Genomic DNA, 18,107 nt, shown 5'->3' with positions numbered 1-18,107 from the left:
CACCCAATACATTTATAAAAAAAATAGTATAGTTAGATATATTTGTATTGGCTTATACCATTGTTTAAATCGGGGAAATTTTTAAACCGAGCTTCTTAGTAAATACTGTTCTACAAATACAGCCAAAAGATGATTTACAATGATTCTAGTTCTGGTAGGTTTACTATCCTCTTCATTTTACTTTCTGCTAAGGTCTCTCTGAACCTGGGAACCTTCAGAAAATAAGATGATACAGCAGAAAATCAAATTAATTAATTGTTATTTTATAAATAGTTCATTCACAAATATATATCCTGTGTCCACTATATATCAGGCACTGTTTCAGATTCTGAGGATGGGGAAATAAAATGGACTGAGACAGTTTCTATTCTCAAAGGGCTAATGAGGGCTGAAAGGTCAGAGAAAACCAATATAAAAACACCATAATTTCAGATACAGAGGGAGGTTTGGAAACTTAAAAGAAAATGATAGGCCAGAGGGGGCCTGAGAGACTGCTGTAAATAGGGGGCCAGGAAGGCTTCTCCGAGATGGTGACATGTGACCTACACAACAAGGAGACAGAAGACACACTGACGTAAGGGACAGGACACGATGAAGGCCAGCATGGCTGGTTCTTAGAGGTGCAGAGAAGGAGGAAGTACATACATGGTAAGGTCAGAGAGATGCAGAGACACGATCATGTAAGGCTTACAGACAACCACGAGGAGCTTGAATTTTACATCAAGTGCAATAGAAAGCCACTGGATGTTTTAAGCTGGAATGAATATGATCTGATTCATATTTTATAAGGATCAGCTGGACAGTGAGGTGGATAATGGATTACAAGGTGACCAAAGAGGAAGCAGGACCATCAGGTAAAAGATTACTACACCAAAGACTAGCTTAGGTGAGAGCAGTGGCTCATCTGGAGGTAAAGGAGAATTAGGCTAAAACACTAGATGTGGGGTATAATAAGGGGGAGGGATTAGCACTGTTTCCTACATTTTTGGCTTGAGCAACTGGGTGAATAAGGGTGCCGTTTACGGAGATGGGAAAGGCTGTGGAAGGAATGGATTAGAGCTGTTTTAAATATGTCATGTAATGCTAACAAAGTCTCACAGTATTCAAAATTAAACTACACAAAAGAAGCTCTTAAATCACGTTGGTTTTCTTAGCACTACTTTAGCTTCTATCAATAGGAAAAATGGTTCTACGGTAAACAGCATTTTTTATAAGATGAGAATAGCTAATTTCTCATAATATCCCCAGCAAACCTTATTCCTAAAAATGCTTCCTAAACTAGCATGATTTTCCTACAGCTAATAGAGCACTACCAGTACATAAATACATGTGTGGTAAAGAACACAGGCACACAAGAAAATGCAGTTCTTTTAACAGAACCTAATTTCACAGTCATGTGAGTGATTTACTTCGTGAAAAGCTTCTAAAAATTATAATCCCTAGGGTAAATATCCTTGTCCCAAGTATGACATTTAAAGAGAAATATGAGAAATATTTAAGTTGCATAGAATCTTTCTGTGAGAGCAGACTCTTAACTTTTTCCTGAGCTTCTCCAGATTTTCCATAAAGTCTATTTGGTGTCTTTTCAAGAGCTTTCCTCTCATAATGGGATCACATGTCCAAAGGCAATCACTACTAACCTACTTTACCAGTTATAATTTTAACAGCTAAATAATTATCATAAGCCAACATTTTAACAATACCACGTGTATATAAGAGCACATGGGGTAACATGTATAATGCCACAGAATAAGTTCTACTATCTCCAAAATTTGTAAGGGCACTCAGAAGACGATCCACTCAGCCTTACGATGAATGGCTAAAACTTTATGTCTCTTCAATGCTACTGTGCTTAAAATAGCAAAAATCAATCAATCAATCAATCAATCTTCTTTTCAACATTTTTAAAAATTTTTCAAGTCCTGGAAATACTTCTGTTGCCACAGAAAATAATTCTTTCCTATTTGGCTTTTGAAGCGATAACAACTTCAAAAGTATGGCTTAAAAATATTTGGATTACATTTCGGGGGAGAGAGGAAATTGTCAAATCAGTTATAATCACACTACCCCTTCCCTTAAACCTCTTTGGCACAGAGCGTTTGATAATTTGTACTTTTTTGGCTGCACCCTTGAAAAAGATTTAATCAACTGACAAAGAGGACACCAGCTTCTGGTATCTTTGTTTTGCAAAATCTTATAAAACTTTACTGATCTAAGTTAATCTTCCTCTGAACTATATTCATAACTTACATACAAGATTTTATTTCTATTGCCTGGGCTTTTCCTATAATTTATAGTATAAACCTTACTGGAAACTGCATTGTAAGAATGCACAGGTAATTTGACATAGAAACTGCAACAGTCCTCCACTCCTTACAAAGATTAGGCTGCCAGGAGAGCCGCTGTGACATAACTTAGCTGCCCGATCAGAAGCAATGAAAGAGAAGCAACTATGAAAAATGGGGACATGTCAGAGAAAGACACTGGGTTGCTAAAGTCCCAGCCAGGACAAAATTGCCAGTGAGAGGATTCTCATCTATCCCCAACTCTTTTTCCAAAAAGCCCAAACCTTTAAGGTTTGTTATTCGCCATTAATGAGACAGCAAAATCTGTTTTACAAAAGCCACCCTGGGTGCCTCATCATCATAAATTATATAATCTTCTGTAACTTCTCTAAAAACAATTTTCACCCATTCTGAATTTTAAGAGACATCTTTTGTCTTTTAAATACCTAGGAGATCTCCAATATTTATTAAATGAATTGATGAAAATGGGCTGAGTTCTAGATAACCAGTTTACAAATGACCTTTTGAGAAGCAACCCACGCTGGACAGCACAATTCATAACAATGGGTGATATGCTTTAATACACATTTCATAACAATGGGTGATGTGTAAATTGCTTAGAGATTACTGTTATACACTATATATATTTTTTAAACTTAATTGACAACATCTTCCATTTTTATCTAACAGGATAAATGTTCAGAAATAATGAAACTATTCTCTGCTGTAGATTGTTACAAACATTATCCACACAGAAGGAAAAGGAACAAGGAACAGAAATGCATCTTTTAATGAGCCAGTTATTTGTAAACTAATCATTGGCTACCCCAGAGATAGGTGGGGAACCCTCCACCCCCAAACAGAAACCTGACCTGTCTCCTTCACGAAAATTTCCAAATGCCTTTTAAGCACCGCAGTGACTAACACCCCTCAATGCACCCTTCCTTACCTGGCCTAGCACAATGTAAATACAACCCAGTAGATAATTGTGCTTTATGCCATTTTGAAATGATTAAACAGGAACCCAGGATGAAAATGGAAAAACAACCACATTTACCTGTTTCCTCAGTTCCTTATTATGTATGATATAGTATGTGATTATAGAAATGAACCCTCTGGAGAGGATACAAGGACAAACAAAGCACCTGTGTTGTCATGTGCTTAAGCACTATCGTACTACTTGCAAAATACCTTTTTATGGTCCTCAGACGACCAACTATTCTTTCTTCAGTTTTAGAAAGAAATCAATGTTATTCTCTTATCCATCAACATGTCTAAAACCACTAGGTTCACTACTGTAACTAGCCAGTACTTTGTAAGTGCTGATAAGGATATCTAATAGTTTCATTTAATTGCCAAATAAAAATTTCATTGCTTCTAACATCAAGATTCTGATTTGTCTCTTTTCATCTAAGAAGATAAAAAGGTAAAAATGGGATATAGCCTATAAAGACCACTAATAAGGCAAATAAAATTTAAAAATATTAGTATGGAATACACAATGTATTTTATTGTGCTGTTGTAAACCATTGGTATAAAACATATCAACCTGACTAAATGCTCTTAAGGGATATTTTTTGGGGGGATATTAAAAATCTTAGTAAAAAGATTTCATATTAGACCAGTTTGGAAGACAACAGAATAAGAGGACCCTAGGCTTTCCTTGTCCCAAAACAATTAGATAATTATCAAATCATACTAAATACCCTAGAAATTTACCTGAAGGCGGGAGAACAAATCCCACAACTAAAGGTAGAGAAGAGGCCACAAAAAAGAAGGCAGAAGTATGGAGACGTGGTTTGGGAGAAACAGATCGTGGCCGCTATGGTGGAAGCGAGAAGGGCTACAGACAGACAAACACACAAGGGAGCACGGAGGAATATGAATCCCCATAGCACTTGGCTTGGAAAGTGAGAGGAGCCAAATTTTGTGAGTTTTTGTAATCAGCAGGGCTTAAAGCCTGGAGTTTTAAAGGTCAGGAGGCTTGGCCGGGATACAGCTGAGGGCACTGCCCTGCTCCTATAGAAAAGGCAGGCAAACAGCCCATGAACATACAGTGTGAAAAAACAGTGATCTGCAAAACAGCCAGGGCACACAGTGGGGAGGTTATCTGCTCATCTTGGACCATGTCCCAGAGAGGCAGCATTCATAGATAGATTCCTCTGGGAACAAAGGCCCTGGCAGAAGCCATTTCACTCCCCTTGCCCTTCAGCATAAGCACAGGGCCACCTGTGGGAACCAGTGCAACACCCACACTCCCTACCTAACTTGCTTACACCAAGCCCCCACGACCCCCTGCCACTGTGCACTTGGGTGGAATTGCCCCTCCCATTCACATTTGCCTCAGTCCTAGCACTTTGGGCCCCCTCGCCCAGAAGAGGGCCAAACCCTGAGCACATGGCACTTCCTGAGATGGGAGATTTGCAGGGCCTCAGTTCTACTGGTGATAGTGACATGTCTCACTTCACAAACAGAACAGAGCACACCTAGTTAAAATGCACCACATTCAGGCTAGGGACCAAATACTGCCCATGGCAGACAAAGAGAACCTCTATAGATGACTGGCCTAAAGGACACAACAGGTGAGCACATGCAGCACACATTGGAGACATTCCCAGAAGTGCCAGGCCCTGGGGAACAGGGGACACTACACAATAGAGCACTATCGGACCTCTTCTTTATAAGGCCATTACCCTCAAGAACAGGAGACGTAGCTAAGTTTCCTAACACAGAGAAGCAGGCAAAGAGACTAAGACAAAATGAGAAGACATTTTGGAACTTGTTCCAAATGAAAAACAGGAAAAGGCCATGGGCAGAGATCTAAGTGAAACAGATATATGTAACATGTCAGAGAATTTAAAGTAATGATCATGAAAACATTCACTGGACTTGAGAAAAGAGTGGAAGGCATCAGTGAGACCATTAACACAGAAATAACGAATAACTTAGAAGGGATAAAGGGCTAAGTAAATGAAATGAGAAACACACTTGATGGAATGAGCAACAGCCTGGAAGAACATAAACAAACTAATAATCTAGAAGACAGAGCAATGGAAAGTAATCAAGCTGAGAAAAAAGAATTACGCAAAACGAGAATAGACTTAGAGAACTCAATGACTCCATCAAGCATAGTAACATTCATATTATAGGAATCCCAGAAGAGAGAGGAAATGGGGATGAAAAATGTATTTGAAGAAACAATAGTTGAAAACTTACCTAACCTGGAGAAGGAAACAGATATCCAGATCCAGGAGACACAGAGGACCCTCCAAAAAAAATCAACAAAAGCAGATCCACGCCAAAACATATAGTAATTAAAGTGGCAAAATAAAGAAACAATGTTTAAAGGAACAAGACAAAAGAAGGCAGTAACATACAAGGGAAACCCCATACAGCTATCAGTGGATCTTTCAGAAGAAACTTTCCAAGTCAGAAGGTAGTGGCATGTTAGTTCCAAAGTGCTATATGGGAAAAATCTGCAGCCAAGAATACTCTATCTAGCAAGGCTTTCATTCAGAATAGAAAGAGAGATCATGTGTTTCCCAGACAAAGGCTAAAGGAGTTCATGACTACCAAACAAGCCCTGAAAGAAATATTAAAGGGGAGTCTCTGAGCAGAACAGAGACCAGAAGGGATAGTATAAAGGTAGGAAACAGAAAATCAGTAAAAATGGGTATTTCTGTAAAAAATCAGTCAAGGAACAAAATAAAAGGATGCAAAATATGACAACGTATATTTAAAATGTGGGAAGGAGAGGAGTAAAGAATGGGTTCAAACTTCCAACGCCCATCAACTTAATATAGACTACTATATGCCAAAGAGGTTACATACAAACCTAATGGTAAGCACATATATAAAACCACTAATAAACATGCAACAAAGAGAAAAAAATCCAAATATATTAAAGAAAACCAGAAAACCATGAGAGAAAGACAAGAATGAATCAGAGACATCGTCAGAAACAATCACAAAAAAATAATGGCAGTGAATACATATCTTATAATAATTACTTTGAATGTAAGCGGATTAAACACTCCAGTCGAAAGATATAGGGTGACAGAATAGATAAAAAACAAGATCCTTCTACATACTGTCTGCAAGAGACTCCTTTTAGATCTAAAAACACTGGCAGATTGAAAGTGAGGGGATGAAGAAACATCTACCATGCAAATAATGTCAAACGAAAGCTGGAATAGCAATACTTTTTATCGAACGAAGTAGACTTCAAAACAAAAACTGTGGGGCTCCTGGGTGGCTCAGTTGGTTGAGTGTCCAACTCGGCTCAGGTTCTGGTCTCGTGGTTCGTGGGTTTGAGCCCCACATTGGGCTCTGTTCTGGCAGCTTGTTCAGAGCCTGGAGCCTGCTTTGGATTCTGCATCTCCATCGCTCTCTGCCCCTCCCCCACTTGTGCGTTCTCTGTCTCTCAAAAATAAATGTAAAACAAAAACTGTAACAAGAGACAAAGGATGCTATATAATAAAAAAGGGGACAATCCAACAAGAAGATATAACGATTGTAAATATTTATGCCTCTAACATAGGAACACCAAATACATAAAACAGTTAATAACAAACATAAAGGAATTAATTGATAAGAATACAATAATAATAAGGGACTTTAACACACCCTACTTACATCAACGGACAGATGACCTAAAGAGGAAATCAATAAAGAAACAATGGCTTTGAATGAACAGATGGATTTAGCAGATACATTCATAACATTCCATCCTAAAACAGAATACACATTCCTTTCAATTGCACGCAGAACATTCTCCAGAATAGATCACATGTTAGCCCAGAAAACAAGCCTCAACAAATTCAAGATCAAAGACACACTATGCGTCTTTTCTGACCACAATGCTAGGAAACCAGAAGTCAACCACAAGAAAAAATCTGGAAAGATGGCAAGGGAGGTTAAAAAGCAATGAATGCGTAAATCAGGAAATAAAAGAATAGATTGCAAAGTACACAGAAACAAATGAAAACACAATCGTTCAAAACCTTTGGAATGCAACCAAAAACGATTCTAAGAGGGAAGTTTAAAGCAATACAGGACAATCTCAAAAAGCAATAAAAGTCTCAAATGAACAACCTAACCTTACACCTAAAGAGGCTAGAAAAAGAACAAACAAAACCCCAAACCAGCATAAGGAAGGATATAATAAATATTACAGCAGAAACAAATGACATAGAAACTAAAAAAAGCAATAGAATAGAGCAATGAAATCAGGAGCTAATTCTTTGAAAAACTCAACAAAATTGATAAACCTCTAGCCAGACTCATCAAGAAAAAAGAGAAAGGACTCAAATAAATAAAATCACAAATGAGAGAGAAGAAATAACAACCAACACCACAGAAATACAATTATGAGAATATTATGAAAAACGATATACCAATAAATTGGACAGCCTAGAAGAAATGGATAAATTCCTAAAAACGTATAAGCTACCAAAACTGGAACAGAAAACTGGAACAGACTTATTGCTAGCAAAAAAATTGAGTCACTAATCAAAAAACTCCAAACAAACAACAGGCCAGGACCAGACAGCTTCCCAGGCAAATTCTACCAAATATTTTTAAAAATTTTTTAATGTTTATTAATTTTGAGAAAGACAGGGACAGAGGGCACGCAGGGGAGGGGCAGAAGAGAGGGAGACACAGAACTGAGGAAGGCTCCAGGCTCTGACTGTCAGCACAGAACCCAATGTGGGGCTCGAACTCACGAACTGTGAGATCATGACCTGAGCCGAAGTCAGACGTTTAACCAACTGAGCAACTCAGGTGCCCCTCTACCAAACATTTAAAAAAGAATTAATACCTATTCTTCTCAAACTATTCCAAAAAATGGAAAAGGAAGGAAAACATCCAAATTCATTCTATGAGGCCAGCATTACTCTGATATCAAACCAGATAAAGACACCACTAACTCCAGGCCAATATCTCTGATGAACACAGATGAAAAATTCTCAACAAATTACTAGCAAACCAAATCCAACAATACATTAAAAAATTATTCACTACGATCATGTAGGATTTATTCTTGGGCTGCAAGAGTGGCTGATTATTCGCAAATCAATTAATGTGATATAGCACACAAATAAGAGAAAGGATAAGAACCACATGATCATTTCCATAGATGTAGAAAAAGCATCTGACAAAGTACAACATCCATTCATGATAAAATCCCTCAGTAAAGTAGGTTTAGAGGGAATACACCTCAATGCAGTAAATGCCATATGTGAAAAACCCATAGCTAACATCATCCTGCATGGGGAAAAATGGAGAGCTTTTCACCTAAGGTCATGGAAAAGACAAGGATGTCCACTCTCACCTCTTTTTTTCAATACAGTACTGGAAGTTCCCGCCACAGCAATCAGACAACTAAAAGAAAAGGCTTCCAAACTGGTAAGGAAGTAGTAAGACTTTCACTGTTTGCAGAAGACATGGTCTCACCACATATAGAAAACACAAAAGATTCCACCAAAAAACTATTAGAACTGATAAATGAATTCAGCAGAGTTGCAGGATACAAAATCAATGTACAGAAATCTTGCATTTTTATACACCAATACTGCAGCAGCAGCAAGAGAAATTAAGAGGACAATCCCATTTACATTTGCACCAAAAATAGTAAGACACCTAGGAATAAATCTAACCAAAGAGGTGAAAGACCTGTACTCTGAAAACTGTAAAACACTCATGAAAGAAATGGAAGACAACACAAAGAAATGGAAAGACATTTCATGCTCATAAACTGGAAGAATATTGTTAAAATGTCTATACAACCAAAGCAACTTACACATTTAATGCAATCTCTATCAAAATGCCAACAGCATTTTTCACAGAAGTAGAACAATTCTAAAATCTGTATGGAACCACAAAAAACCCCGAATAGCCAAAGCAATCTTGAAAAAGCAAAGCAAAGCTGGAGGCATCATAACTCTGAACTTTAAGATATATTACAAAGCTGTAGTAATCAAAACAGTATGGCACAAAAATAGATACACAGATCAATGGAACTGATTAGAAAGCCCAGAAATAAACCCACTACATATCAATTAATCTTCAACAAAACAGGAAAGAATATCCAATGGGAAAAAGACAGTCTCTTCAACAAAGAGCGTTGGGAAAACTGGCCAGCTACAAGCAAAAGAATGAAACTGGACTGCTTTCTTACACCATACACAAAATAAATTAAAAATGTATTAAAGACCTGAATGTCAGACCTGAAATCATAAAAATCCTAGAACACAGGCAGTAACTTCTTTGGCTGTAGCAACTTCTTTCTAGATATGTCTCCTGAGGCAAGGGAAACAAAAGCAGAAATAAACTATTGAGACTATGTCTAAATAAAAAGTTTCTGCACAGCAAAGGAAACCATCAACAAAACTAAAAGAGACAACCTACTGAGTGGGAGAATATATTTGACAATGATGTATCTAATAAAGGGTTTGAATCCAAAATATATATAGAACTTCTACAACTCAACACCCACAAAACAAATAACCCAATTAAAAAATGGACTAAAGACATGAACAGATAGTTCTCCAACAAAGACATACAGATGGCCAAAAGATAAATCAAAAGATCCTCAACATCAATTCCCCATCAAGGAAATGCAAATCAAAACTACAATGAGATATCACCTCTCACCTGTCAACATGGCTAAAATCAACAACACAAGAAACAACAGGTGTTGGCGAAGATGTGGAGATAAAGGAACACTTTTGCATTGTTGGTAGAAATGCAAACTGGTGCAGCCAATCTGGAAAACAGTATGGAGATTCCTCAAAAAGTTAAAAATACAACTACCTTACGATCCAGTAATTTTACTACTGGGTACTTACCCCCAAAACACAAAAACACTAATTCAAAGGGATACATACACCCCTATATTTATAGCAGCATTATTTACAATAGCCAAGATATGGAAGCAGCCCAACTGTTCCTCCACTGAGGAATAAAGAAGAGGTGGTGTGTGTGCGTGTGTACATATATATGTATACATACATATATGTGTATATATGTGTATACACACACACACAATGGATTATTCAGCCATGAAAAAGAATGAAATATTGCCATTTGTGAAGACATGGATGGAACTAGAGAGTATAATGCTAAGTGAACTAGTCAAAGACAAATATCATGATTTCACACATATGTGGAATTTAAGAAACAAAACAAATGAGCAAAGGAGAAAATAAAGACAGACAAACCAAAAAACAGACTCTTAATTATGGAGTACAAACATGGTTACCAAGGGGGAGGTAGGCGGGGGGGATGTGTTAAATAGGTGATGGGGATTAAGGAAGGCACTTGTGATGAGCACTGGGTGATGAGCACTGGGTGATGGAATCACTATATTGTACACCTGAAATGAATACTACACTGTATGTTAAATAGCTGAAATTAAAATAAAAACTTAAAAACATATAAAAAACAAATAGGCTTCATATTAGAGAATAAAATATACCAGTCTGATTTGAAAACGGGCAGGAATAAGATATTAAAGAGATACAAATTTTACTAGTGCATTAGGTATGCCCTGCTAGATTAGAAAACTTTATGGTAATTCATTCTAATTAAAAGCATCCCAGAAAACTGATGTTAAGGCAATTTTACATTCCTTATGTATAATGGCTCGAGGAACCACGAACTAAAGGAATTTACACTCATTTTGTTTTTAAAAGTTAGACCCATCAACTATTTCCCATTTTCAATCAAATCATAAATTACATTATAAAAATTGGAAATCATTTTAAAGACTTAGTTAGGAAAAAAATTGGGTGAAAAAATTTAATTAAGAGAAAACTATGAATGAGACCATTCTAAAATCACTACTGAAGATACTCAAAATGCTAGGACCTAAGACAAGAGAAGGTTTTAAGGCTTAGAAAACCATAGTTGATAATACTTTGATCTCCTTACAATGGTGTAGATTTCCACTTTAAAATTCAATTTAAAAGTCCACTTGTTAAGGAAACTTGGCTCTGTTTTAAGTAACTACCCGTCTAAATTATCGTTAGTAGAATCTTAAACTCCTGGGAAGAAATGAACAAAACAGAACTTAAGTAAAACGGGATTCTCCAAAATACTTTGTCCAATTAAAGGAAAGAAACAAAAAGCAAAACCTCACAACAAAACCCAAAAATATGCTTTCCCTTTGTATTTCAAACCACCACACTGTCAAGTAAAAACTGAACTTTATTTTGTTCAAGTGGGTTTTCTGGCCTGACATTTCATCTTTTAAGTGTGTTGGCCAACAAAGCTTTAGCAAAGTATAGTTCAGTTTACTTCATGTAATTTGGAAACTAGGGGGAAAAACTTTGCCACATTTTCCTTTAATCATTCTTTCCTTTACTAATTTGTGTGGGTTTCAAACAAACTTAATGGGGCAGCAATACACTGAAGTGTCCAATAGGCATATTAACACAATGTTGTGTTGTGCCACTCCTCTAAGTTCTCCAGGGTTAAAACTACAGTTCATTTAACTCGTGATTCACATTCCTTTTCACAGAAATCCTGTAGTGACCCTAATGGAGTAAGGGCAGGGGATCGGCCTTTACAACAGGGATAAGGAGCACGAGTGATCACCAGGAGCAAACAAGTTTGAAACGGAGCCCAGTGGAGTGGGACGAGGGAATCCAGCATGTTTCCCGAGGGCAGATAGGTGTCCTCCACACCCCGGCCACAGGCAGAGGAACGTGGCTGGCTGCTGCGGCACCCCTACTAGCACCCCTACTAGCACCTCGCCCACCGCTTCCTCGGGAAGGGACGTACCTGCTCAGCAAGGGCGGGGAAGTGCACTCGATTCAGCTTGGCGGGGAAAACCCACTTCTCAAACCCCACTCCCTTTCTCAAGGGCCGAGCCCCAGGAGCCGTTACCTAACTGACCCGCTCTCCTCGGCAGAGCCCTCGCCCAGGCCGGCCCAATCCGACCCGGCCAAGGCCAAAAGGCCGAGCTCCTGGGGAAAGCGTGCGCTCGGCCGGTAATGCCCAAGCCTCCCGGGCCCCGACCCCGCCACAACCGCCTGAGCCCCGAGCCCCGAGCCCAGCGGCGGGCAGGCGGGCGGCGCCGGCTGGGGCCCGCCTCAGCCCCTCGCCGCGCCCCCCCCAACCACGCACCCCAAAGCCCCGCCTCCTGCCGTCCATCCCTCCATCCCTCCTCCATCCACCTCCTCCCCACTGCGGCGCCAGCTTCACCTGCCTCATCCGGCCGCCGCCACTCGCCCGCTTCTTCCCTCGGGCTCGCGCAGCGCCACGACCCCAGACCGGCCGCCCCCCGCCCCACAGCCCCGCGCTCGTCCCGAACGCGCCCTCTCTTCCCCCTTCACCTGCCCCCGCCCCGAACCTCTACCTTGTAGGAGTCAGTAGCTAGGAGGATGTTGAAATCGGCGTCTGCCGCAGCATTCATCTCGGGCGGGAGTGTGCGGGCCACGCGCCGCGAGCTGCCCAGCGCGGCGGCGAGGAAGGAGAAAAATGGGCTTCACCGCGCTCCGTTGCTTAAGTCACCGCTCGGCCGGAGGGGCGGGGGAGAAGAGGGGGGAAGCGGAGTGGGGAGGAGGGGCCACAGGAGGGCGGGCCCGGGAGCCGTGACGCGGCGGGGGGTGGTGGCGGAGGCAGCTCTCGAGCTCTCAGCCCAGGGACTCCGACCGACTCCTCACCTCGGCTCACCGCCCCCGCCCCATCATCCCGGAGCAGAGGCGAGGGGCGGGGCGCGGCTGCGCGTGCGCAACGCGCGGGGGGGGGCGGGGCTGGGCGGAGAGGACGTGAGGCACGCGCTCTTTTTCCCGCACGCTGGCTCCGGGAAACCGGAGGCTGCCGGGCAGTCCCGGCCGCGGATCTGTGTTCCTGCTTCGGTTTCATTTCCCGGCGGGACGGTGAGGGGCGGGGGAGGGGTAATTCCCAGCCTCGCTCCTTCTGCGATTAGCCGGTTCGCCCGCCGCGTGACACCTTCCCGTCCTACCCAGTCCTGGCCCGTTTTCTGAGTCCTCCAGAAGTCACGCCACCCGGCTGGGGGCCGAGGAGCCTCCCTCTGCCGCTCTCCCCATCCCCCCCCGTGCAGTTACTTACCTTTGTCTCCGGCTGGGATTGAAAAGCGAACCTTTTGCCTCCATCCCTCTTGTCCCTCCTGGTCCTTCTAACCCACTCTTTAAAATCGGAAGATCTGCGGTGAGGAATAAGGTCTGAGGGGCCCCTTTACTCTGCCACATCGACTCCGCTTTCCTCCGACTGTGTGGCTGAGCTCTTTGATCCTTTGAATGATGTTTTGATATTTTCCCAGAGAAAATACCCTGCGCGGGAAGGCTGGGGTTGAATTCAGTCCTCACATCTAATGAAAGTACAAGGCCTGATTGAATCTAATAGTGCCCAGAAGTAAACGACAACGGGCCAAGATTTTGACACGGTGCAAAACTGACTTTCATCATTGTTAGAATCGTTAAATCTTGGGAAATGGTTTGGCAACCTCCAAATAAGAAGCAAGGGAAACGACGTCAGATGACTTCATCTAAGTACAGACCATCCACTTGCGCAGTTCCTATACGTGGTTGCATTTTTACGTGAAACAGATTTCCTTTGTCCACATGGTCAGTAGCTGGTGCTGCCTTTTTTTTTTTTTTCTTTTTTCTTTTTTCTTTTTTTTAGTTGTAAGATTTAGGTTTTACAAGATACAAGTAGCCATGGAGGGGACGGTTCAGTGAAAACTGGTACAGGGACTTAACAGACTATTTTTCAAGTTAGTGAAAATCTCTCATTTTATCTGCAGAGTGGGGTGGAAACGGGTACATTGTGAATGGAGAAATTCATCACAAGAAAACGGAGACCTCTTCAATTAATAGCAACTTCGGTCTAGACTATGGTCTTGGAGTAAGTACAGGTTCTGGACAGTCACCTTCATGTATGGAGTCCGTACAGGCAAAGATCATGGAAGTGGTGAGATACCAAGGTAGTGACAATACACTCACCAGAGTAGTAAATAATAACACATTTAGAGTAATTTTCAGCAAAAAGGTTGAAAACAAAAGAGGCTTTTTTTTTGGTTGACTGTGTTTACTGGGGAAAATAACTTGTTAAAACATTTAAGTGAATTATTTAAAATTTTTTTATTTTGGGAAATTTTAAGTCATGCAGTGTGATTCAAAGAAGGAAGATGATCCTGTATGCCTCTCTTAATTTGGTGCTTGTTTCTTCATTTTAAAATTTCCATAACCTACTTTACTTAAATGACAAATTTTTTTGGCTTTGCTTCCTGGAATCCATGTATGTATAACTGACCATTGTTCTATGCTGCCTTACACAGGAAAAAAATAGGGTTCTGATTACAAAATGGGCTTTGTTTATGGTAGCATTTTTTTAAGGCAAAATAAAATTTGATCTTACAGTCTTGGCGTTGTATTTGCACTGTTAAGGTGAAAAAGTTTAATATCAGGACAAGCAAAAATGTTAGTATTTCATTGACATTGCTTGTTAAATGTAGAAAGTCACAAGGCCTACACACATTATCAGTGACTTAAACCATCAACGCCATCTCCAGAGGAAAAGAAGATATGTTAGCAACAGAAAATCACCATTTTTCTAAGACAGAATCAGGCACACTGTATGTAACTACCTACATGCTTAATGCAGGACCAATTTTGAATTAATTGGGGTTTAGAACCATGAAATTATTACCAAATACAAAGTTTAGATTTCGTTTTGAAATAGCCTCCCTTGAAAGACAGTTTAACAGCTAGCATTTAGTATGTTTATCTAGTAGCATGTAAAAGTTTCTGAGAAACCGTTCTCGTGAGTACCCACACATGACAAATAATGTCAATACAAAGACTCATTTGGGCCCCTTCACTTTATTCCAAGCCCTGGATTAATCTACCATTCCTACCAAATAGCCAGTCAAGCAGGGTGAATTGGGCATCCAGCTCCTTATTTGTATCCCTCAGAGTGCTATGAAAGTTTGCCACTCATACATTTGATCAGGCAAAGTGGGTGTTACTACATCACTTCTGTTGCCCCACACTCTTCCAGACAGACTTTGGTACATGTTTGTATTTAAAGGTTGCCTCAGATATTCCGGTCTTGACCACATTTCACTTCAGTAAGAAACACTGTCAAAACAAAAACAAAACAAAAACAGGAAAAAAAAAAAAAAAAAAAAAAAGTAAACCCCAAACAGAGAAGTAGGTCTGGGATTCACCCATCTGCAACTCCTGACAATGGTCCTATCCATCACCCTTTATAATTTCCTCTAGCTTTACCAAGCATCAACAGTTGTCACAAAGACAAAAAGAAAACCTTTTTAATTAAACAGAAGTTCATTCAAATTTCCATGGCCCTTTGGGGACCATCCAGAGTTGTGATTTCCCAAGGAAAAGGACTCATCTACAGAAAGATGTGGGTCTTCGTGGATCCGATTATCAGTGCTGCTGACCCTTTAATGACTCAGTCTGCTGGGTTCACTGCAGTCACACAGAGACACCCAGAAAACTGCTGAGTCTTCTGAAAGTACAGAAGTGATAGAGTAAGTGTAACCCACATACAGGAAGGATTAGCACACATACATGGATTGTGCACAGTCATTCCATTGCAAATGTCCTGTGGTCTGCTACACCCACTATGTACCTGGGCAATGCTGGGTTTATCATCCATCTGATGTTAAACCCTCCACATGTCATATCCTGCAAGAAGTTTCCCAATCTATGTATGCTGCATCAATTTCCCCATCTTTATTAGTTGTGTTTTTGTTTCCTATTATATCCAAACATACATTTTTCTAATCCCAAACAAATAAAGTGGGAAATAATGGTAAAGAGCAAAAATAAAAAGGTTTGATTCATCTGTAGAAGTAAGGCAGGGGCGCCTGGGTGGCTCAGTCATGTAAGCACCCAACCCTTGATTTTGGCTCAAGTCATGATCTCATGATTCCTGGGATTAAGCCCCACTGACAGCATGGAGCCTGCTTGGGATTCTCTCTATCAAAATAAATAAAATAAACTTAAAAAAAATAAAGTAAGGCAAATGTGCATATGTTATGATGCTATGTATGGGGATTTGGGGGTCATAGTTATGTATGCATTTTCCTGATGGTCACCTTAGGACTCAATGGCCAAAATCAATGACGGAGAGAAAGACCATTAGAACTATAAAAACTGTCAAGATTTTTTATTGCAGTGTTTTCCTAAGTGTGGTTTGCTTATCACTGATGGCATATGATGTGTGTCAGAGGTACTCAGATAAATGTTTCTCATTTCAGTAAGTATGTGTTTATTTCTAGTGGATTTTAGAAAAGTATAACTGGCATTTAAGACTCAATTTTTCTTGGAAATTAATACTTAGGATGAAGCCACAGTAAGGGATACTCAGACTGGTGAAACTTACTATTTTCCTTGCCTTTCCTATCTTATGTCTGAGGATTTTCATAACCTTGATGTAAGACTAGTTTTCTTTTTTTTTTTTCAAGTTTATTTATTTATTTTGAGGGGGTGGCAGGGAGAGAGAGAGAGAGAGAGAGAGAGAGAGAGAGAATCCCAAGCAGGCTCCACGCTGTCAGCACAGAGCCTCACTTGGGGCTTGATCTCATGAACTGCAAGATCATGACCTGAGTTGAAATCAAGAGTCAGGTGCTTAACTGTCTGAGCCATCCAGGTGCCCCCAGACTGGTTTTGTTGCCTTTTTCTATCTTTATCCAGGGGTATTAATCATACTATCCTGGGGCCAACTTCAGGCCCAAAGATCTTTTCCCTATTTTTCAGAGGAGAGAAAGGGGCTCTTCATGCACAGAGAAATCCTTATGGCCTTCTCTGAAATTCAGCATTCCGAGTTGGGCACATGGACTGGATTTCCCACAGATACTTCATGCTATAAGCTACATATAAGGATATGAATCTGCTCTTCAAATTCATCCAAACTCAGTAAGAATGAACACAAGTATCACCCCCAAAAGTGAGCAGTATGTCTGTATATACTACTCAGTTAAAATAATCCAATTTAATTAAAGCTCGTGGTGCTTGCCAAGGCTTTTTAAGTGTTCTTTTTAAGTGTTTGCTGAGCCACACCTATGATACTATAGGCACTCACATAAAAATGGTTCTAGATTTTGTTTTGTTTCTTGAGGGCACACCAACCTTGCAGAACAATCAAGAACTTGTAAAACAAACAAAATGGTTTAGGACTTACAATCTTCTCTTTCCTTCCAAATTATCCCAGCTCTTCCCTTCTTAAGGTTTCAAAGAGACTCACTTCAATACATTGATTACTCTTGGATTTGGGAGTCATTCTCTCTGCTCTTTGCTCTGGTTGATGGTGGGCTCTTCTAGCCCACTTGTCATCACTCTGTAGCCACATGTCCTGAACTTGTGCTCAGATGGTGGCTTTGTACCTCTGTAAATTGTAGTGTTGGGTAAGGCTCTTGGACCACCAGTGATTACAGCTCATCATACACCCTTAAAAAGAATTCTGGCTTGTGTAGTTCTCTCAGATACTTGGGACAACTTCTCAAGGGCTTACCTAGAGGATATTGGAGTGTACCATCCTGCTTGTTTTTTTTTTTTTAAGTTTATTTATTTGTTCTGAAAGAGAGAGTGTAAGTGGAGGAGGGGCAGAGAGAGAGGGAGAGAGAATTCCAAGCAGGCTCCACACTGTCAGCTCAGAGCCTGATGTGGGGCTCAAACTCACACCATGAGATCATAACCTGATCCAAAAGTTGGATGCTTAACTGACTGAACCACCCAGGCACCCCTATGTATCATCCTGTTTTAATAAAAAGGTCTCCCTCACTTTTCTCAGATAGAATGCTTTTGATTCCAGGTATCACAACTGCTA

General features: G+C 40.4%; 1 protein-coding gene across 1 annotated transcript in view; it reads right to left on the bottom strand.

Annotated features, from left to right (window-relative positions):
* Positions 1-13,071, bottom strand: part of NAMPT (nicotinamide phosphoribosyltransferase) — a 37,895-nt gene extending 24,824 nt beyond the window's left edge. Inside the window, exon 1 of the mRNA XM_060632270.3 lies at positions 12,649-13,071. Within this exon, the coding sequence (XP_060488253.1) occupies positions 12,649-12,705 (57 nt within the window). The 5' untranslated portion in view covers positions 12,706-13,071. The remainder of the gene's footprint in view (positions 1-12,648) is intronic.
* Between the last annotated feature and the right edge of the window lie 5,036 nt (positions 13,072-18,107).

This window comes from Panthera onca, chromosome A2 (genome assembly GCF_046562875.1).
Source record: "Panthera onca isolate mPanOnc1 chromosome A2, mPanOnc1 haplotype 2, whole genome shotgun sequence".
Taxonomy (NCBI): domain Eukaryota; kingdom Metazoa; phylum Chordata; class Mammalia; order Carnivora; family Felidae; genus Panthera; species Panthera onca.
The sequence above is the reverse complement of the archived record's forward strand: the minus strand, read 5'-3'. Positions and strand labels throughout refer to the sequence as shown.